The sequence below is a fragment of the Bufo gargarizans genome, chromosome 4 (genome assembly GCF_014858855.1).
Source record: "Bufo gargarizans isolate SCDJY-AF-19 chromosome 4, ASM1485885v1, whole genome shotgun sequence".
Classification (NCBI taxonomy): domain Eukaryota; kingdom Metazoa; phylum Chordata; class Amphibia; order Anura; family Bufonidae; genus Bufo; species Bufo gargarizans.
In genome coordinates this window covers 242,077,400-242,100,892 of record NC_058083.1, presented here as the reverse complement: position 1 = coordinate 242,100,892, position 23,493 = coordinate 242,077,400, and the positions used below count along the sequence as shown (strand labels likewise).

The 23,493-nt window shown below is 43.0% G+C and overlaps 1 protein-coding gene across 2 annotated transcripts in view; it reads right to left on the bottom strand.

Moving 5' to 3' along the window:
• Nucleotides 1–23,493, bottom strand: part of SMAP1 (small ArfGAP 1) — a 217,423-nt gene that overhangs the window by 24,407 nt on the left and 169,523 nt on the right. For both annotated transcript variants that reach the window (XM_044290199.1, XM_044290200.1), the window contains 2 exons: nucleotides 22,321–22,402; nucleotides 3,423–3,550 (listed from right to left, as the gene is read on the bottom strand). In XM_044290199.1, coding sequence (XP_044146134.1) covers nucleotides 3,423–3,550; nucleotides 22,321–22,402 — 210 coding nt within the window. The remainder of the gene's footprint in view (nucleotides 1–3,422; nucleotides 3,551–22,320; nucleotides 22,403–23,493) is intronic.

Sequence of the window (23,493 nt, the reverse complement as noted above, 5' to 3'; positions counted from 1 at the left end):
AGCATGAGTGCTCAGCTCCCTCTAAAACACTGACGACAAAACACAGTGGGTGGTCTTTAAGGGGTTAAAGTATTAAAAGGCCTTGTGACTCTATAAAATTCAAATACACGACTACTACAAAAACGATCATCCTGCTTAACAACAAGTACAACACTTCAATATTTAGCATGTTTCATTATGTATTCCCAGCTGTCCTAATGACTTATTGTGTCTGAATATTTTATAAACAAATCTGTTGCACCGAAACTTTTGCTATTAAAATGGTTAATTAGTTATATTTATGTTGTTTATGTAACATAAATTACACCGGTATAATTGAGCCTACATGCGTTCACTGCCAAGATTTACGCAGCACACTGGGTAGGGTTTTACAGAACAAGCTGCAGTTTTACTTTAATACAAACACATTCATAATCTCTGCGACTGCAAAGAACAAAGGGAGAACGGGAAAAAACTAAATTTGTGCACAACCCGCAGCACAAAATGTCACCTGGTTTCAGCTAAAATTATCATACACAGGCGGTAATGAGTAATGAGGTGAAGCAGAAGCCTGGCATGGTGACAAAGATGATGGTACTGCTGCCATGGCCGGAAATGCAACCATGGTGACTTCTGCATGAAGTGTTGTTCAGTACACTCCAAAAACATCCCAGAGCAGTACTAGAGGGAACCTCTCATGTTGGGCATGCAGTGTGGCAGAGAGCAGATTCACATATAGTTTTTGTAGGAAAAGACAATAAGTAGAACGTGTAATTTATTGATTTAAAGTGTCAAGGAGCTTTCCAATTTTTTTTTATGTCAGTCGCATTTCAAAAGATTTGTCAGTCGCATTTTCATTAAGAGTCTGAGTGCCGAGATCCCTCCCGACTGCTAGAATGAAAAGAAGAAGTGATCACATAGCGTACTCTCCTTTTTGTGGCATAAAGCAGCGGTCCCTAACCGTCGGGCCGCAGCCCTGGAAGATAGTTTGCCGGGCCGCAGAGGAGCGCAGACAGACAATCCTTAAAGTACTCCAAAGCAGAATCAAGCAAAATGAAATTCAAATGTTGCCCTCATGATAACCCCCAACCCCCCCCCCCCCCCATGGGCCAGTATAAATTCCATTACCTGCAGAGTGAAGGGGAAGGAAGGGGGGGGACGCTATGCGAGCATATATCTCTCCTCATTCTAGCACTCAGACCCCACCAATTGAAATCTATGATATATCAAAAGTTGTTTTGAAAACTCAGTGAACCTTTACATCTCTGCTCTTTCTTTGTTTAGGAGTCTGGTAGTTCTGCTTCAAAGATTTACACCCACCCCTGTATGCATTCATACATGGAAGACTGTCACTGACTGAAAAGACCACCTTCTGGACTCCTAAACCCAGAGTAGACAGGGATTTTAATTAAAAATAAATAAACTATAGTAAATATTTCCCACAAAACTATCCATCAATCTGCTCAGCCCCTCCTGTTCTATAACATGTTGCCCACAGATAGAACTGCATGTTCAACTTGACAAGTTCCCTTTAACTTTCCAGTGAAGCAGAAGGTTCCTTTTTCATATGGCGTCAGCCACAAGGCTCTAGTACAGAAGAGCGATCGCTGCGCATGGGGATAAAAGCCACTCATCCCTCTTAAAACGTCAACTGATTTTATACGCCAGACTACATAAATCCATTTCATCTATGCAGTCACTGGTACTTCAAGTAAAGCTTTAAGAGGTATACAGTTACAAAGTAAGGTAAAAAATACAATATATATATGTCTATCAAGTGGATGAAAGAAGGGGGAGGGTTAAATCTTAGAACTCCGATACCATATATTAAACCAGGGCACATACTAGAAAGCTCTTAGCAGATACTAGACGGTAACAGATAGATGTATGGACTCTCTAATGAGGCTTTCCGTTTGTTTTTTTTGTTATGCATTATCTATTAAGTAAAAAAAAGTTACAGCTTTTTAATAAAGACATTGGGGGAACTTATCATAAGGGGAATATGTGAAAATTAGTTTTGCTGGAGTCTGCACTGACATACAAACTTGTCAAACATCACAGATTATTAAATCGGATGCATCTTTACAACTTAGTCCTTTTTTTCCCCAGAAATGCCACTCCAGTAATTTTTACTCTTTCATCTGCTCATTATGGTCTCAGGAAGCCAGCGCTACACAGTGACTGATGGCTCTATCTAAGTGCACTCTACAAGCCATCAATCCCTAAATGGGACTGCCCCCTGGACTCCTGAGCCCAGAATGGGCGTAATTAAAGTCTACCTAAACCTTCACACGCACTGCATTCAAAACCTGCTCTGAATGTGATGGAAAGGAAATGAAGTTCAGGTGCTTATTGGGTGGTAGAATCTGTACACATACACTGTACAGGAATATGGACCAGTGCTGCTCTTCTAAGGCTTGGCTGGCATACATCGGTCTTGAAGTGTTTTTAGACCAAACAGCCAAGGCTACTTTCACACTGGCGTTTTGGTTTCCGTTTGTGAGATCCGTTCAGGGCTCTCAGAAGCGGTCCAAAATGGATCAGTTTTGCCATAACACATTTTGAATGGAAAAGGATCCGCTCAGAACGCATCAGTTTGCCCCCGATCAGTCTCCATTCCGCTTTGGAGGCAGACACCAGAACGCTGCTTGCTGTCTGACGAAAATGAGCCAAACAGATCCGTCCTGACCCAATCCGGCACAATATAAAACCGATCCGTCCCCCATTGACTTTCAATGGTGTTAAAGACGGATCCGTCTTGGCTATGTTAAAGATAATACAACTGGATCCGTTCTGAACAGATGCAGACGGTTGTATTATCTGAACAGATGCGTTTGTGCAGATCCATGACGGATCCGCACCAAATGAGAGTGTGAAAATAGCCAAACATGACATGGTCTGTAGGGCAGGAGCACCCACATTACATTGCTGCTCTTCCTGTGCCCGCTCTGCCAAAACCTCAAATGCTAGGGGTCTTTATCAGGGAGTCGGCAGAGGTGACAAGTCAAACACCTACAGGAGGTACTAAAATACATGTCAGCTGTTCAGTCAGAAAAACACTACCAGACGCATGTATGTCAGCCAGACTTAAGAAGAGCAATGCCCTGCGCTGTCCAGCTCCGATTGCGGCTGCAGAGGCTGTACTCCTACACAGCAGTGTACAGCAGCATGGACTATAAGGCACAACAGGTAGGTTTAGGCACACTGTAAATGAATACATACATACATACACACCTTGCCCCTGCTACTGTGCTGGGGGTTCTGGTTGTTGCCTTCTTCCAGGAACACTCTAAGGAGGTTCCAAGAAATGTCTAGGTCCCATAAAACTATGCTTAGGAAACTAGGCTTCTGCTCTGGTCCACCAAGGAGCCGCTTCCTTTGTAATCATTTAAGGTTAGGGTTCCATGTTTTTAGATCGGTATATCAGATGCAGTGACCCTTACCTGTGTTGTGTTTGCTGAAGATGCTGGTAGGGGGTTGGAGATCATTGGACCAAATATATCCAGGTCATCATTTAACGTGCTTGCAGTAGATGCACTGCCATTTGACACTGGGACTTCAGCTGGAGTATCTGAGGGTGAAAAACAAACCGCATGAAGACAACAGTAAAGAAAACAGATAAAATACTACTGAGCATTCTCCTCTTAGGGCCAGTTTCAGAGACTCCGTTTTCAAGCGACTTCACTGAGAGAAAGAAACACTCTCCAAGGTGGGAGCGCGATTTCCCGTCCTGGGCTCTGCTCTTGTAACGGGGCCTCACAGCATTGTGATGACTTGTATTGCTGTATTTCCCTGCCCGACCTCATCTGTGCTGACATAATGCTGTCAATACACATCATTACAGCTGATTTTAGAGTCGGGCAGGGATACACAGCATTATAAATCATTATAATGCCATGAGGTTCAGGAGGGGAAATCACGCCCCCACAATACTCCACTACTCCCCATTATGTTATAACCTGAGATCTGTACTGTTATAACATCTGACTATTCTAGTGTCCAAACAGTCAAATTTACAAAATCAATGACTGGAAAAGGAGCTCAGGACCACAAGGGTGAACAGTAAGTGACCCAATATTGGTTAGAACATGTCAGAAAGAAGCCAGACCGAATTGGCAGGGCAGGGCGGAGAGCTTAGATTAAGTAGTCATGTGTGGATCGCACAGGGACCCATTCATTTCTACGGGTCCGCAAAAGAGGGACAGCACAAGGATGTCATCCATGTGTAAACAGCATTGAATGTCCGTTCCGCAAATTATAGAATATGTCGTATTCTTGTCCATATTGCGGACAAGAATAACAATTTTTAGTAATGGGAGTGAGAAAAATGTGTATTGCACAAAAAGACACTGTCCCACGCATGCAGCCTAAGGGAGTAGCTACTCTCCGTTACCTTAAGGCGCATTTACATGGCCCAAGAATCTGTCAGATTATCGTGAATGACCGTTCCTGTGAACCCTATGTAAATGTGCCGCCGATCACCCGATCAGGTGATCCAGTCATTCATGCTGCTCAGAAGCCATGATTCTTTATGAGCACGAGGAATCCCCGTCCTCATACAGTAAAGATGGCTGCATGTGAATACGCGGTCTCCTTCACTGAACCAGGAGCAGACTGTCGGGAAGGAACAATCGGCAGCTCAGTCGTCCCATGTAAATCCAGCTTTAGAAAATAGTACAAAAAGAGAAGAAAATAAGACCGTGTTTGCCCCAATCACCAGGTTTATGATAAGAGATCAGTTCTTTCAACTCAGTCTTTGGAGATTTTAAACATGTGCCAGAAACCAGTATATCATACATATATCATAGACTTGCACTCATGCTCTATACAGACACTTTACAAGTATGGATGCAGATTAAAAGCTATGGACACAATTGGAGAATTTTTTTAAAAGGGCATGAACTGCAGCCTTTATCTCTAGTTCCACTATAATGCAAACTCCCATTTAAGCCCTATTCCTATCAGTTTATTCATAAGGGCTACAGAACAAGCCGTCAGTAGCTCTGGATTCACGGAGGAGAAAGAACTGCAGATGCAGCGAAAGATGTAGAAGACAAAATTCTGAGAATTCTCAATAAAGACCCATCTAAAATTATTTTTAACCTAAAATATGTAGAATGCCCCAAAAGAAGCCCCATAGCCTTTAACGATTTCAATTGTTACAGAATTTTGCCTGCTCTCGTAGCTTATGTTTAGAACACAGTTGCAATGTTCGGGCACACTTCATAAATGAATGCACAAAGGGGACTACAAATCAAATCAACATCGGAGATATTCAAGAAACAATACATGTTGCTATAGCAATGGAGAGCACCAAGGTTGTCAACCTCTCCCTTTCAAAAGCTTCAATTTGATTTTGCTGCTGCAAGCGGTCATGAAACACATTAATATACAGTATGCAGCAAATACACTAGTCAGATGTTGCTCTTTCATTTTAATGTTTTCAATCTTGAGGCTTTTCCAGAACTCATCCAGGATTCATACATGCGCAGCCATTAGCGGCCTGGGGATACAGCCATACGGTTACTGGTAATTCAGTGTGACTATTTCACTATCTGTAGGCAGGGCCTTAGGGTCCATGTCTGTATGGTGGTCCGCAAACAGCTTGAATGGGTCTGCAATGAGCGGAAGCACTATGGAGCGTTTCGGGGGGAATTTCAGGCCATGCTTCTGCACCACAAAAAAAAATAGTGGCTGCCATGGGAAGCCCCCTGCTGCTGTATGCAAAGAGCAGAGGGCAAGAGGGAGAGTGTAAAGTCCTATTCACCCTGATAGAGCTCTATTAGGGTGAACAGGAAAAGGGATCATAAGATCCCAGGTTCTAGTCCTTAAGGGGGGGAAATAGTTATTAAATAAAATGTTAAAATAAAGTTTTAAAAAAAACACCAAAATATTAAGCATAAATCACCCCCTTTCCCAATTTTTAATAAAATATATAAAACAATAAACATATTACATAATCGCCAAGTCCGAAAAAGTCAATACTATTAAAATATACAAAACATCTCCTATGCGATGAACGCCGTAACAGGAAAAAAAAAAAAAAGGAAAGTGATTTGCCATTTTTTTTGTCACCTTGTCCCCCTAAAAAAAAAAATAGGACAGGACTGTTCGATTATGGGACGGACCTTCCAAAAAATGCGGAATGCATGCGGCTTTTTGGGGTTTTTATTTTTTTTCACATGGTATCGAACGGTATTGAGCATCGGAATACTTTTTTATAGTATTGAAATCAAATCAAAATTGTGGTATCAAGACAACCGTAATTCAGATGTAGGCCAGACTTCCCACTGGGATTCAGACCTGAGTAAAGCCCATGCTCATTTAATCAGAATGACCTTGTACTACTATTTAGTTTCAGTGACGCACACCTCCAATGCACCATTTCCCCATCCTCATAAAGTTGTATAAAATATTAAAATCATGATAAAAGCCATAATGTTCTGCTTACAAAGCGAGAGCCTTCTGACATCAACCCGGAAAACATACTAGTCTGTTAGTTGATTCAACTGCAAATCTATCTCCATTCACACATTTACATTTCCAAAGAATATATACATATATACACACACACACACACACACACACACACACACACACACATACACACACACATACATACATATACACACATATACATACATATACACACACACACACACACACTCTGCAAAAGCTTTGCTATCCACATGCTAGCAGCTTGTCTCTAACCTCCATGACATTTTTCTTTCAAATACTGTAGTAGAAAACATGTCGACCATACGTTAATAACTTTCCTTATAGAGGAGGCAGCTGTCATATGCTCAGAAGATAGTAGAAAAAACTAAATCAGCTGTCAAATGCCCAGAACATACCAGAATGATGCATCATGTGACATAACTAAAATAAAAGACAGGGATACACTGTATATCTATATTCTGCAGTGTTCTAAAGACTGTATATGATCAATACACACTACAGAAGTTTCATTGATGTACAATGATGCAGTAATACAAATAATATCATCGATATATTAATAATCTTTATTTCTACTGCACCAGCAATTACAAACTGAGCTACTCTATAAACACTAATTGTGGATCCATCCAACATGACTACATTGTGACATACAGTATTCTACAGCATATACTGGCCAACAATGCATACTGTAGGTGGCCATGGAGTGCTCATTAGTAATGTATAGGCATCCATTTTCATACGGATTAGTCAGAGGTGATCTGCCACAGCATAATCTGCAAAGCCATGAGGACGTTAATCCAAACGCCTTAATTACGGAGCTTGGGATTGTAGCTTTGTCACATTTATAAATGTAAAAGATCAATTTGACTTTACAGAGATTTTCTACCAGCAGTTTTTATTTTATTTTTATTTAAGATCCCAAATATGTGGGTCATGTGGGAGGGGCTGGCAATGTCCGAAAATAATAAAAGATCTATTGCTGGATACATCTCTTACAATTCCAGTGCCACCGCACCACACACTGTACTGCTGGGGCCAATGACTGGTTGCAGCTGTCATGGTGGATAGCAGGGCACCGAATCTTCGCAGCACAGTAATCACAGGCCACAGTACTGAGCACCAGAGACAGGCTTTGCTCGCACCCTCCCTTAAAGTCAGATGTGGGTTGAGAAAAGCCAGATGAACCTCTTCTGTGGGCGCTGCCAAAGATACCATTAAAGTCGAATGTATAGTTCCAATAGCTTTATTGTCTACGTGTTTCAGGGGTGAATAACCCCCTTCATCAGGACAGTAACCTTACTTTACGTTATTGTCCTGATGAAGGGTGTTATTTAACCTTGAAACGCGTAGACAATAAAGCTATTGGAACTATACGTTCGACTTTAATGGCATCCTTGGCAGCGCCCACAGAAGAGGTTCATCTGGCTTTTCTCAACCCACGTCTGACTTCAGCTCTAGCACCCATATTTTTGGGGGCGCAGGCAGGAACCCAGGCTGCAGCCAAGCCCCCGTGTGCTGGTCGGGATATATATATATACCAGAGGACTACCTCACAACAGTATCTAGTAAGCAAATTTTATATATATATATATATATATATATATATATATATATATATATATATATATATATATATATATACACAGAATAATATTTTCAATACGAGGCGCTGATCTCTCTTTTTTTCTCTTCTCTCGCACCCTCTCAAAGAGTATCTGCCAGCTCTTTTTCACCATGCAAAAACTACTGACAGCACTAGAGTACAGTACAAATATACCTTTGGTAGAGCTTTTATTATCAGAAGTTGTGAGAATATGAAGATTTATTCTGCTCCTGTAAGTGCACTGGAGGTGCTCTCTGCATTGACTTGCTTCACAGGCCCTCCACTTTGCTCTGCGTGAAAGCTGAAAGGGGTTGCCCAGTTTCCTATATTGATGATCTAACCTCATGAATGGTCACCAGTATCAGAACGGTGGGTGTCCGACTCCCAGCACCCCCTGTAAGCTCTTCATTCTATTTTTCGTCATCGACAACACAGCAGAGAGCAGCTGTAATTACGACTCCTCCAAGTGAATGGGACTGAGCGTAACTACAACTGATCCTTCCCAGTCAAGTGAATGGGACTGAGCGTAACTACAACTGATCCTTCCCAGTCAAGTGAATGGGACTGAGCGTAACTACAACTGATCCTTCCCAGTCAAGTGAATGGGACTGAGCGTAACTACAACTGATCCTTCCCATTCAAGAGAATGGGACTGAGCGTAACTACAACTGATCCTTCCCATTCAAGAGAATGGGACTGAGCGTAACTACAACTGATCCTTCCCATACAAGAGAATGGGACTGAGCGTAACTACAACTGATCCTTCCCATTCAAGAGAATGGGACTGAGCGTAACTACAACTGATCCTTCCCATTCAAGAGAATGGGACTGAGCGTAACTACAACTGATCCTTCCCATTCAAGAGAATGGGACTGAGCGTAACTACAACTGATCCTTCCCATTCAAGTGAATAGGACTGAGCGTAACTACAACTGATCCTTCCCATTCAAGTGAATGGGACTGAGCGTAACTACAACTGATCCTTCCCATTCAAGAGAATGGGACTGAGCGTAACTACAACTGATCCTTCCCATTCAAGTGAATAGGACTGAGCGTAACTACAACTGATCCTTCCCATTCAAGTGAATGGGACTGAGCGTAACTACAACTGATCCTTCCCATTCAAGTGAATAGGACTGAGCGTAACTACAACTGATCCTTCCCATTCAAGAGAATGGGACTGAGCGTAACTACAACTGATCCTTCCCATTCAAGAGAATGGGACTGAGCGTAACTACAACTGATCCTTCTCATTCAAGTGAATAGGACTGAGCGTAACTACAACTGATCCTTCCCATTCAAGTGAATAGGACTGAGCGTAACTACAACTGATCCTTCCCATTCAAGTGAATGGGACTGAGCGTAACTACAACTGATCCTTCCCATTCAAGTGAATGGGACTGAGCATAACTACAACTGATCCTTCCCAGTCAAGTGAATGGGACTGAGCGTAACTACAACTGATCCTTCCCATTCAAGAGAATGGGACTGAGCGTAACTACAACTGATCCTTCCCATTCAAGAGAATGGGACTGAGCGTAACTACAACTGATCCTTCCCATTCAAGAGAATGGGACTGAGCGTAACTACAACTGATCCTTCTCATTCAAGTGAATAGGATAGAGCGTAACTACAACTGATCCTTCCCATTCAAGAGAATAGGACTGAGCGTAACTACAACTGATCCTTCCCATTCAAGAGAATGGGACTGAGCGTAACTACAACTGATCCTTCCCATTCAAGTGAATGGGATGGAGGAGCTGTAATTGCACCTGTTCGATGCAGGTAAACAGTTAAGAGAACGCAGCGTTCACACAAGTGCTGTGTTCTCATCAAAGAGCTGGAGACAGACCCCCGCCGATCTGATACTGAGGACCTATACTGAGGATAGGTCATAAATATAGGAAACTGGACAACCCCTTTAAGTGGCCAACTAGGAGACTGATACAGTATTGTCAAAACTGGAAACAGACTCCCTTTAAATAGCAAATAAGCAATTTTTACACTGGATGGAAATTGCTGAAAATGTTATAGGCTCTTTATTTTCTTTCTTTTTATGTTCTTCCACGGTTTATAAAGCATCGTTATTTTACTAGCTAGGAGCTAGAATGGGCATTCATAGCTGGGAAAGTGTTAAAGCACTAGTACACTATTAGCGTGCAGCTCACAACTTCCACGTCTTCCGTCTCACTATCTCACCTAGCAGAGTGACATCTCTGCTGCCTGGGGCTCGGAGCCAGATGGCTGAGCAGCAGGAAAAGTGTCGAAGATTTTTGAAATGCTCAGAAGGCAATGAGAGTCGCAAAGTAAGCATGAACTGCGGCATAAGAGAGGTAACCGCGTAAAACCTACTCAATAACAGGCTATAAAACACAGCACAAAGGCACGGAAAGCAATTAATAGAGAAAGGGCGGCCTCTCAGAATCTTGTTTTTACAAGCAGCTAGCATTTGCCTGCCTCCAAATGCATGAATAGTGAACGCCACGGACCATACCGATGCAGCACATGAATTTTACAACCAAGAATAACTAGATCACAAAACAGATAGATGAGGCTTTGAATGGTAAAAAAGTAATAATTCACTGGGGGGAGAAATGTCAACCAGTTTTAAAAAGGTGAGGCCAGGCGCCCTCTGAGGAAGGCCAGCTCTAATGAAGAACTACAAGCTGATTACACAGTCATTCACAACAATTACTAATAAGTTATAGATTAATGCGCCCCACAGTGGAGGGTTATCAAAACTGGCCATAACCAATCAGGTCGAGCCTTTCATTTTCCAAAGGAGCTCTGAAAAATAAAAGGTTGCTATGGTGAAATAAGTCGGTATTGATAAATCCCCTCTCTTGTATCTAAAGCTGCCCGGAGATGGTGCCATCAGGCCCGTTTCAAGGTGTTCACGAAACACAGGAGCACTGAATGGACATACGCGAAAACTGGATCTCTCAGCATCAGCTTGTAGGTGGTTCACAGTTAGCAACAGGAGAGTTTTATTTTAAAAAATAACCATCAAACAAGACAAAGAAGTAATGGCTTCAGCTGATAGGAGTCTGTCAGCAGTATTGCCTATACTAAACTGCTGATAGCACTCGGTGGAGCTGGAGAAAGCAGGACAAAAACATAACTTTTGTGGAGCTTTTACTATCAGGGGTACTATGAATATGAAGTCCATCTCTGCTGGGCACTGGAGCTTCGCTGGGGAGTGCTCTCTGCATTGAACAGTTTCACAGCCCCGCCCCTTTGCTCTGAGTGACAGCCGTAGCAGACTCCTGGTAGGATGCTACTACTGTCACTCACAGCAGAGGGGAGCGGTTGGGAAACAGCTGTCTGCAGAGGCCACAGCACTCATCTGATCCTGCATCCTCTTCAATGTTTACCTGTATGCCATTTAGATCATAGTAGCGGTGCAGTGTGAACGAGAGGAGCAGTTGTAGTTACACAGCACCATTGCTGCGATCTAGACCATTTGTAGACGGATCAGTCTCACAAATACATTGCAATACCGGATCCGTCTCTACATTTGTCATCTGGAAAAATGGATCCGGTAATTATCTTTTTCACAAGGTGTGCGCATGCGCAGACCGCAAAACCGGATCCGTTTTTCTGGAACACTTGGGGCCTGATTCGGCATTAATGCATTTCAATGTAAAATAATTTAAGTATTCTGGAATTTTGGACAGAGAAAATACTGCAGCATGCTGCGGTAATTTCTCCGTCCACAAAAACGTGAAAGGGACTGAACTGATTCATCCTGAACGGATTGCTCTCCATTCAGAATGCTTTAAGATAAAACTGATCAGTTTTTTTCCGGTATACAACAGCCCCTAGGACAGAACTCAATACCAGAAACGTTTAACCCAAGTGTGAAAGTACCATAATATGAAACACCCACAGAACTAAAAATTGTTAAAAGGGTTTTCAGAGATGTAATTTTTTTTTTTACTGATGTCCTATTCTCAGGTGAGGTTATCAGTATCTGAATGGAGGGGTCCCACATCTGGTACCCCCACCAATCAGCTGTTTAAGAGGGCAACCGAGCTCCTGTGAGCACTGCGGCCTTCTCTCTGCTTTTCCTAGGCCAGTGACGACACATTCATATCTCCCGTGGCCTAGGGGCAGCTCAGCCCCATAGAAGTGAATGGAACTGAGCGCGATACCAAGCACAGCCACTAAGCTGTGAGGAGCGCTGCTGCCTTCTCAAAACAGCTGATCGGAGGGGGTCCCACCGATCACATAATGATGACATATCCTGAGGATAGATCACCAGTAAAAAATAAATAAATTCAGAAAACCTTTGCTTTCTTTGCTTTCAGGATCTAAATCTTATCATTTCGGTATGTTCGCTCTTGTCTAGTCATCCCACTTCATAATGCTTTAAAGTTCTGTCTACAAGCGATTATTTATCAGTGCTTAAATGAGGCATTAATAAGATGACTCAGATAGTCACAAGTACTCTCATGCTACAGCTGCGCTGCCTCACTTATTAGTACGGAGCGAACAAACAATCTAGCAGAGATGTCACCGGAGACCGTCCCTCTGCCAGCACGCGAAGCGGCTCTTCTATCAAGCTACCTCCACCGACTCAACAGCAGGAAGACGGCTAGAGCACATCCCCTCTATGCCTAGTTTCATTTATCGGCTGTGTCAGGGGCCATGTTAAGAGCCGCTGGGATCTTAGCCAGCCTAAGGACAAACAGCCGGACTGCCAGACCTATATTGAGCAAAAAGATTTTCTGAAACTAATTGAAGGTTAGCGTGAACGAGGCACATTTGATTCGTTAAAGGTCTTGACATTTTGTTTGCATGCTCATGCTTGCATATTCTGTGCAGAGTATAATGGCCACATTTGCCTTGAGATGCTCTATATCTATCGGGGAATATATTAACATTTCCAGCACTGCTCACCTTTTAAAAGTAAATTCATCCAAGACTTAATATGCTATTAGTTAGGCAGAGCTCCGTACTGGAGAAGTCTCAGCATCGCATAGTCTCTAGAAACTGCAAGCAAGCCAGGGATTAACATACAAAAGCAACAGTCCGTGCAAAACCCAGATCACACTGGAGCATGACTGACATGAAAATTCACATCATTACATTCTGTCATTACAGCTCAAAGGGCCCTGTTTCCACATTACCGCAATCTAATGTAAAGACTGAAGCTTTACCGCCACAGAATAAGGCTACTTTCACACTTGCGGCAGTGATCCGGCCGTAGTTCTGTCGCCGAAACTGCCTGCCGGATTCGTCAATCTGCATGCAAACGGACAGCATTTGTAGACAGATCTGGATGCGGATCCGTCTCACAAATGCATTGCAAGAACGGATCCATCTGTCTGTCATACGGACAAACGGATTTGTTTCTATTTTTTCCCCCCATTTTTAAAGGTCTACGCATGGGCAGACCGGAAGGACGGATCCGGCATTGCAGTATTTTAAATGCCGGATCCGACACTAATACATTCCTATGGAAAAAAAAATATCCGAATCCGGCATTCAGGCAAGTGTTCCGTTTTTTTGGGCTGGAGATAAAACCCTAGCATGAAGCGGTATTATCTCCGTCCTGAACAGTCAAAAAGACTGAACTGAAGACATCCTGAGCGGATTGCTCTCCATTCCGAATGCATGGGGATAAAACTGATCAGTTCTTTTCCGGTATAGAGCCCCCAGGACAGAACTCTATGCCGAAAAAGAAAAACGCTAGTGTGAAAGTGCCCTTAACTGAAAAGCCACAAATGAAACATATTTTTAAAGGTCGGCAGAGTAGTCAACAGAAAACTAAGGTTGGAAGCCTATCTTAGGCTTTATTTATCAGGGAGCATTATAACTCGTGAAGCAAGGACCAAAAAAAGGACAGGATCCTGTCAAGGGAATGCAAAGAAGTCTTTCCTGATCTGATACCATTTTACAGCTCCACATCAACAGTAGCCCTGGAGCCATAATACAAGTGATGTAATGCTGTGGAAAGATGATGTCTGATTGCAATGAAACATGAAAGTTGAAGCAAAAAAACTTCACAGAATTTCAGCTCATGAGCAAGATCGAAAATTACATAAAATACAAGAGAATATATATATATTTTTTTTTTGCATCACTATAAATTCCCAGACACACGTCAACATGGAGAAAAATACTGATGAAGGGCAATGCCAGGATGGTAGCAGAAAGCCTTTCTGTTTCACAGGGCGTCTGCATAGAGGATATGCTATTTCAACTGGAAGCCAAAAATAAAGTAAAATAAAAGTTATTACAAAAAAAGCCTTCTAAACGTCAATTTTTCTTATGATCTAGCTGTGTCTCCTCTTCCGTGGAAAGTCCCCACATTGGAGATATCCTGGCCCGTGTCCCTTGAACTGTTTTTCTCCCTATATATCTACCACCCACTCCCATCATACTTACTACATGTGCATGCTTTTGCCATAAGCCGCCCCCCCCCCTCCCCCTTCTCTCATATATAAATGTACAATCCTAGAACGGGACTAGTACATATGACAGGTACTTGTATCGTGAAGATCTTGGAATTAGGAAGCAGGATCTGTAAACCTGATAGCAGTGGTACTGCCAATCTTTTTTTCCATTTCCACAGAGCTTTCCCTTAATTCACACACTTCCCTTGTGTTCTACAAAAACTTTACAAGTAAGTGGCTGATAGTCACAGAATTGGCGCTAACCTACTTAACCCATTAAGCCTCGCGGAGTGATTGGCTGAATTCTATTATAGGACTGAGGTACAGAGCAATATAAATGTAAATATTCCCACATACTGTATAAAGTGTTATTCTGGCAATTACTTGCATAATCTGCCAGATTTGATTGTAACTCAATAATATTCATGTAGAAATTGGCTTTGAAGTGGCTGTAGATCTTCAGACAGAAAATGCTATATAAATGCAAATGTATTACTTCATTGTATCTGATTTGCCTTTAAAGGCTTTTGTATTGTCCGTTAATAAGTTCAGATCTACAAGTGGCCGGTCTGTATGACACAAGCTACCATTTGTTTTCTCTACAACCTGCCAGAAGCGTACCCGACGCACAGACGCTTTACCCCGGCCAAACACTATGCGTTGCCTAAATATTGCTTTTCTTCAAGACCAGCGCACTGTATCACATAATCGTAGTGACCTGAAGAGTAATATGTACAAAGAGCATTAGCGGCGCATTGAATAATCAAGGTCTTTTCCACAATTCCAGAAGCCATTTGCTTAGGCTAGCTTCACACTAGCGGTTACCATCTCCGGCAGGGAGCAGATGTCTGGATCCAGAGGCTACCCGACACCCACCAGCCCCAGGAACCAGGCCACAGCCCGGCAAACATGATGAGAATCGGCTGGAGGAAAACCGCTGTGACTATTGGAGAAGCTGTGCAAGGAAACTATAGTCACTACTGGAGAAATTGGGAGAGGCACAAGCTGCTCGTAAGACGAAGGAAAAAAAGAGAGGGGGAACATAATTACTACTAAGGGATTGGGAGGGGGGGCACTAATGCTAATAAAAGTAAAGATCCCTGGGCCAATTTTGTAGGTGATTGTTGGGATGATTGCCTGCTCATTGGTGAAGGAGACATGCAGTGATCTCCTCCACGGTATGGGGAGAAGTGACTGCTAATGCCATCGCTTGTCCCCATACTCGTTTGCCAGCAGCCAAGGCTGTCTACTAAGCACAATCTGCTGCCGGCAAACAACTATTTAGGTGACTGCGTGAATGATGCGATTACCTGATGAATGAGTGTTTTGCTCAGATCGTTGTGCCCAGCAGGTGCCATCTAAGACCCACCACACCCCCTTTAAATTTTTAGACGGGTTCGGCTAGGTACAGAAATACCATATATGTGGACATAAACTGCTGTTTTTGTACGCTTTAGGGTTCAGAAGGGAAAACCCTCCTTTGACTTTTGCTGCACAGATTTTGAAGGATTAGTTATGGGCATCATGTTGCTTTTTGGTATAAGAGGTTTCAGTAGCTGCCAGGCCCCTGTAAAGCATTGGGATGCCTTAGGAGCCACTGGCACTCCGCCATCGCATTGCGAAGAGCCATTGGAGTCCAGAGGGGGAGCCTCTTCTCTCTATAAATTCCTTATATGCAGCAGTCAGCATTGACTGGCACATATAAGGGTTAATCTGCTGGCATTGACATTTTCGGCAATGCCATCGAAAACAGTAGGGGCCCACCTACTTGAGGGTTTTTTAAAAATGGCAGTAACAAAAAAAAAAAACACATTGGCATCTTAAAAGTTTCAAAACCGAATTTTGCTACTTTTTAGTGCCAGAAAACTAGTGTTGTGGCAATGAAAAATTCCCTTTATGTGCTTTCTTACATTGTTGCCACAGAACGGGGCTGGACCATGCAGTCAAACACATTTACTCTAGAAAACTGGTATAAATTATACCTATAACTAAAATCTACTCTACTCCTTTTGCACTTAAAAGTTTTGGTCTGATGGATTGGCCGATTATATCTCAGAGCTGAATAAAGACTAGTGGCTCTTTCTCCGCAGCCCGGGGAAATGCCTACAGCTGGCATCTTATGAGCAATTTGCTTCTGGGCAGCAAACATTTAAACTTCCCAGTTCTAAGAGATACAAAGCTTGATAACCATAATTGTCCCTGGACAGCAGCCCGGTCGGACAGCGAGAGAATGAAAATTGTATTCATACAAATATCACAGAATACGTTCTGCAATAGTGGACATTATACTCGCGGTGACTGCACAATTCGCTGTAGAGTCTGCACAGCAGGCAGATACTGAATGGGGCCGAGCTGTAATAACACACAGCCCGTGGACATGAGTGGTGCAGAATCAGATCTTATTTTTTCTAATCTAATAAGAAACCTATTAAGGCCCAAATAATAAAATGATCCATAATTCCACAACACTGCTTTAGGACATCATGGCCAAACTCATTTAATTTTCGTATGCGATATCAAATCTAAGTTTTGTCACAATACTACAAAGGATGCTCCGTTTCCAGAAGCAAAATGAGTCAATCGACATCTTAAAGCTAACCAGTCAGCAGGAAAATACTGCACCGTGTAAGGGCATGATGTCATATAGGGACCTGTCATACTGAACATGTAGTTTATCTGAAGACTGTATGGTATACAGCAGGAGGGGCTTAGAAGATTGAGATACACCATATTTTATGTACCATAAGACGCTACCCATCTCAAGTTACAGTGTACAATACAATACTCACTGTAGAGTCCCTTTCTCCTTCCTTGTCCGACTCCTGCCACTGGCGACATGATCAAGGGTCCTCAAACTTCAGTTTCTCACAGTCCTCTCTTCTGCATTGATCACACATCGGTGTCAGGCAGGAAGATAGAGTGCAAATGTACAGCTCTCTCACCGATTAGGGAAAGCGCTGTAAGGAGGTCCTGCTTGACCACCCTGACTGAGGACTATAAATAAGTAGGCATTTTTTAGCAAGATTTTTTCCTTGCTAAAGTGTGCATCTTACAGTCAGAAAACATGGTATTTATTTGAGGAAAGATTCAGTTTTACTCACATAATGATTGGACATTTTCTACATATGACTGGCAATTAGACTGATTAGAACTGGAAACTAGACCCCTAAATCCAAAGTAAGCAGTTAGATTACATACTATACTGGATCCAGGGGCGTAGCTAGAACTGACTGGGCCCCTCCCAAACTTAATGGACGCACTCATACACACACTCGCCACATACATGGACGCACTCATACACGCATTCACCACATACATGGATGCACTCATACACACACTCGCCACATACATGGACGCACTCATACACGCATTCACCACATACATGGATGCACTCATACACGCATTCACCACATACATGGATGCACTCATACACGCATTCACCACATACATGGATGCACTCATACACGCATTCACCACATACATGGATGCACTCATACACGTACTCACCATATACATGGATGCATTCATACACGTACTCACCATATACATGGATGCACTCATACACGTACTCACCATATACATGCATGCACTCATACACGCATTCACCACATACATGGACGCACTCATACACGTACTCACCATATACATGCATGCACTCATACACGCATTCACCACATACATGGATGCACTCATAAAGGCACTCACAACATACATGGACTCACTCATACAGGCACTCACCACATACATGGACGCACTCATACACGCATTCACCACATACATGGATGCACTCATACACGCATTCACAACATACATGGACTCACTCATACAGGCACTCACCACATATATGGACGCACTCATACACGCATTCACCACATACATGCATGCACTCATACACGCATTCACCACATACATGGACGCACTCATACACGCATTCACCACATACATGGACGCACTCATAAAGGCACTCACAACATACATGGACTCACTCATACAGGCACTCACCACATACATGGATGCACTCATACACTCACCACATACATGGACGCACTCATACAGTCACCACATACATGGACGCAGTCATACACGCACTCACCACATACATGGACGCACTCATACACGCATTCACCACATACATGGACGCACTCATACACGCATTCACCACATACATGGATGCACTCATACGTACTCACATATACATGGACGCACTCATACACGCATTCACCACATACATGGACGCACTCATACAGGCACTCACCACATACATGGATGCACTCATACACTCACCACATACATGGACGCACTCATACAGTCACCACATACATGGACGCACTCATACACGCATTCACCACATACATGGACGCACTCATACACGTACTCACCATATACATGGACGCACTCATACAGGTACTCACCATATACATGGACGCACTCATACAGGTACTCACCACATACATGGACGCACTCATACAGGTACTCACCACATACATGGACGCACTCATAAAGGCACTCACCACATACATGGACGCACTCATACAGGCACTCACAACATACATGGACTCACTCATACAGGCACTCACCACATACATGGATGCACTCATACAGGAACTCACTACATACATGGACGCACGTATACAGGCACTCACCACATACATGGAGGCACTCATACACTCACCACATACATGGACGCTCTAATACAGGCACTCACTACATACATGGACGCACTCACTACATACATGGACGCACTCATACAGGCACTCACCACATACATGGATGCACTCATACACGCACTCACCACATACATGGATGCACTCATACACGCACTCACCACATAAATGGATGCACTCATACACGCACTCACCACATAAATGGACGCACTCATACAGGAACTCACTACATACATGGAAGCACTCATACAGGCACTCACCACATACATGGATGCACTCATACACGCACTCACCACATACATGGACGCACGTATACAGGCACTCACCACATACATGGAGGCACTCATACACTCACCACATACATGGACGCTCTAATACAGGCACTCACTACATACATGGACGCACTCATACAGGCACTTACTACATACATGGACGCACTCATACAGGCACTCACTACATACATGGACGCACTCATACAGGCACTCACCACATACATGGACAGACTCACATACGCACTCACCACATATATGGACATATATACTGTGTATATATATATATATATATATATATATATATATATATATATATATATACACACACACACACACACACACATTACATACACATGAACTTACAAGTAGTTATACACCTATTTCTACAGACAGACACTTACCTTTCCTGTAGACAGCTGATGTCTGGTCCTCACAGGCAGCCTGGAGAAGTAGGTGCCATCACCCCTCTGTGCCATCCAGTGACAGCAGTAGTAGGTTTTAGGCGGGACCAGTCTCCCTCCATAGTCCCACTCCCAGTCCCTCCTCCCCACAGCAGGACAGGTAACAACCCCCCCCCCCATTTAATAAAACATGAAAAAAATTGTTTAAACAAAATACTAAATATGAGCGGAGGGGGTTGTAGATTAGATATATGATAGATAGATAGATAGATGGAGTCATGCATGCTGATCACTGCAGTCTGCACAGTCCTGCTTGTACATACAAACCTCATATCTCAGCAGGAGTGTGAACCATAGGAATCTAATAGAGCAGTTTCACGTTACGTCATTCCTGTCATGTGACGTCTGCCGGAAGTCGAGCTGCTTTGTGATAGGAGCTTTACAATTCAAGTTAGTAGGCGGGAAATGGTGTGTGCACGGTGATGACAATGCCGTGGACGGGCGGAGGACAGCTGTAGGGCTCACACTGTCATTACTAGGTGAGATCATGGCATTGCTGAGGAGTGGGGGCCACTAAGCGCCCAGTGTAGTGGGCGGGGCGCGGGCGGTCCAACATGAGGTAGGCCGGCGGATGCGGTGGAGGCTGGCACCAGCGCCGCCCGCAGACCGCAGTGCAGGAAAGGAATTAATTTCCCCGCCCCCTCCACCGCCTGAGTCCGCCTCCTACTAACTAGAGGGACTGGGTGGGAGGACTCAGGAGGCGGACTCAGGCGGTGGAGGGGGCGGGGAAATTCATTCCTTTCCTGCACTGCGGTCGGCGCTGGTGCCAGCCTGGCTCCGCCTCCGCTCCGCCCCCCTCCACCGCATCCGTCGGCCTACCTCATGTTGGACCGCCCGCCCACTACACTGGGCGGGCGGTCGGCCCCCTGGCTGCCTGTGAGTGCTGTGATGTATTCAAAAAAAATAAAAATAAAATTAAAATGATGCGGTCCGGACGGGCGGGCCCCCAGTGGCGTAGGGGCCCCATAGCCACTGCTATGGTTGCTATGGCGATCCCTACGCCACTGACTGGATCTTTTCTAAGTAATCTATATCTGAATATGTTTAGCCCCTTCTTCCCTTTAACATGCTGCCTGCAGATTAGACTATAAATTAATCCATTCTCTCTGTAAAGTTTTTACATTAAAGTGTACCTGAGGTGTTTTTATTTTATTTTTAAGTTTGCATAATGGCTGTTCTTCTCTGTAAAATCATAACTGAACGATCAGGTCTTTTTTGGGCTTCTCTAATTATTCAGCCCTATTATAAACTGTTTGTCAGCTGCACAGCTAGATGCATTTCTCTCAGAAGCAGAGGGCATCTCCCTTCTCTGGTATCGGCCAGTACTGCTAAGACATCCTTTCCCTTAGTTCTCAATATGTTTTCAGCTATAGAGCTCACAGAACCGATTACGAGGAGGATGTCACACTAAAAGAAAGGCAATTTCAGAAAGGCAAGAGGCTCCAGTGAATTCAGAAGTCGTTTTTAATTGGGCTTAGGGTCTCAGCTACCTCTGAAACACTGAAAGTGGACTGGAAGTTAGGTGGAGGCAAGACCCCTAGTGGCCGTAACTTTTCAGGTAGATGCTGGCATATTTTTTTTTAAAGTAGTGATTTAGAAATTTGCTAGTTACACCATAATCTATTGAATTAAATTGTGTGGAAGTACAGTGATTCTTTAAAGGGACATTTTTGTACCCTAGTCATAAGGGGAAACTGTCATAAACCTTATATCCATTTTACACAAGTTAAAATATGAATGTTTTAATTTTGGTTGCTATGGCTACATAAATTTGTAATATCACCGGTGGCGAGAACGAGAAGGACGTGCATGCATGGATCTCTCTTCAATAAGGTCAAGTATCGTGCGTGGGCTTAATATTTAAGACCAAAAAAGAGCTCATGATAATCTAGGTGTTTTCTACTGCTAGGTGTCTTCTTATAAATGGTGTAACTAAAACCAACGGGAGATCATTTCCAATATTTACCGCCGGCAGCCTGTATTCACTAAAAGCACAGATAAAAGAAATAACCATTCTAAACTTCACTTGCTTTCATAAAAATGAATTTTTGACTCTGGCAGCAAATACAAACAGTCAGTAAAAGGAGTCAATAAAACGTGATCCTTCCCATAGCAGCACTGAACGCAATGCAATAAAACATCTCTAACATCTAACTCTTTACATTAAAAAACTTTCTATTTAAATGCTGAAATGTCATTATACAGCCAGACTTTGAAGAATACTTTGATAGCTTTTCGTTCCCCAAGGAGCTCATTACTGGTATTTTGGTGGAGACAGCACTGCTGACAGAAACAGGCCCCCTTATTAAACATTTTCTGTAATAGAGGGCCCTCGGCAGACTTAATCACGCCATTCTCAAGCGCAGCTAACAATATCAGTTGGCATATGGAAGATAACGGCCTGATGCTCCCTTCTGCAGAGGTTTCATTGTAGTCCTCTTAGAATGTAACAACGGGCAGTGTTCATTATGTATTACTTACCAAGTCCTAAAAGATCAACAGTCATCTCTGGTGCTTTCTTTGGACTGGCTTTAACCTCTAGCTGTGGTTCTTTTTTCACAACCTGGGAAAAGAAGCAAAGTGCTCATTAATTAGGCACTTAGGTGAACGTGCCAGCAGATTTCTGCCTTTCTACTAGGTTTAATAGAGTATGTAATATTTGTCTGAGCTTTGTTCCAAGCTCTTATAACACTACCTATCTGAAAGACATAATCGGGAGCTGCCAAGTCTTAGAATAATGAAGCAACCCTTAACTAAAAAGCCGACCCAGGCAGAACTGTGCTTGAAGTTGAATTTAGCAACATTTTAATCACTTGACAGCTTGTTTTGGCATATTATTTTCGAGTTAGATGTGCCAGGTCCCTGAAGAATAGGGAGAAGAAAATGCCAAAAAGGAAAGCCTGCTGTAAGGGCAACATACGGGTGAAACTCGAAAAATTAGAATATCGTGCAAAGTTAGTTTATTTCAGTAATGCAAATTACAAGGTGAAACTAACATATGTGATAGACTCATTACATGCAAAGTGAGATATTCAAGCCTTTATTTGGTATAATTTGGATGATTATGGCTTACAGCTTATGAAACCCCAAAGCCACAATCTCAGGTCCCCTTTGCTCAGGGGGTATGGATTAATTAGCTGACTAGAGTGTGACACTTTGAGCCTAGAATATTTAACCTTTTCACAAAATACTAATTTTAAGCTGCATTAATGCAATTCCTTTTAATTTGCATTACTGAAATAAATGAACTTTTGCACGATATTCAAATTTTTGGAGTTTCACCTGTAGTGGCTTGCACTGTTACCTTGTGGTACAGGGAGGGTTCTGGCTTCCAGCCAAGGACAACATCTGCATGGAGTTTCTATATCCTTAGTGTATAAATGACTACCCTCAAGAAGATGTATTCCCTCTGACATGTAGATCCTATAAGGGTACATTCACACGACTGTATAATTTTATCCACGTCAGAGCCGCATCCGTTCCGTATTTTGCGGAATAGATGTGGATCCATTCATGCCTATGGGTGAATAAAATGTGCGGACAACGTTCAGTATGTTTTCCGCATCTGTGTTTACGCATTTCTAGTCTGCAAAAATATGAAGCTTGTACTACTATTGTCTGCACAGATCAGTCCGCAGCCCCATTCAAGTCAAT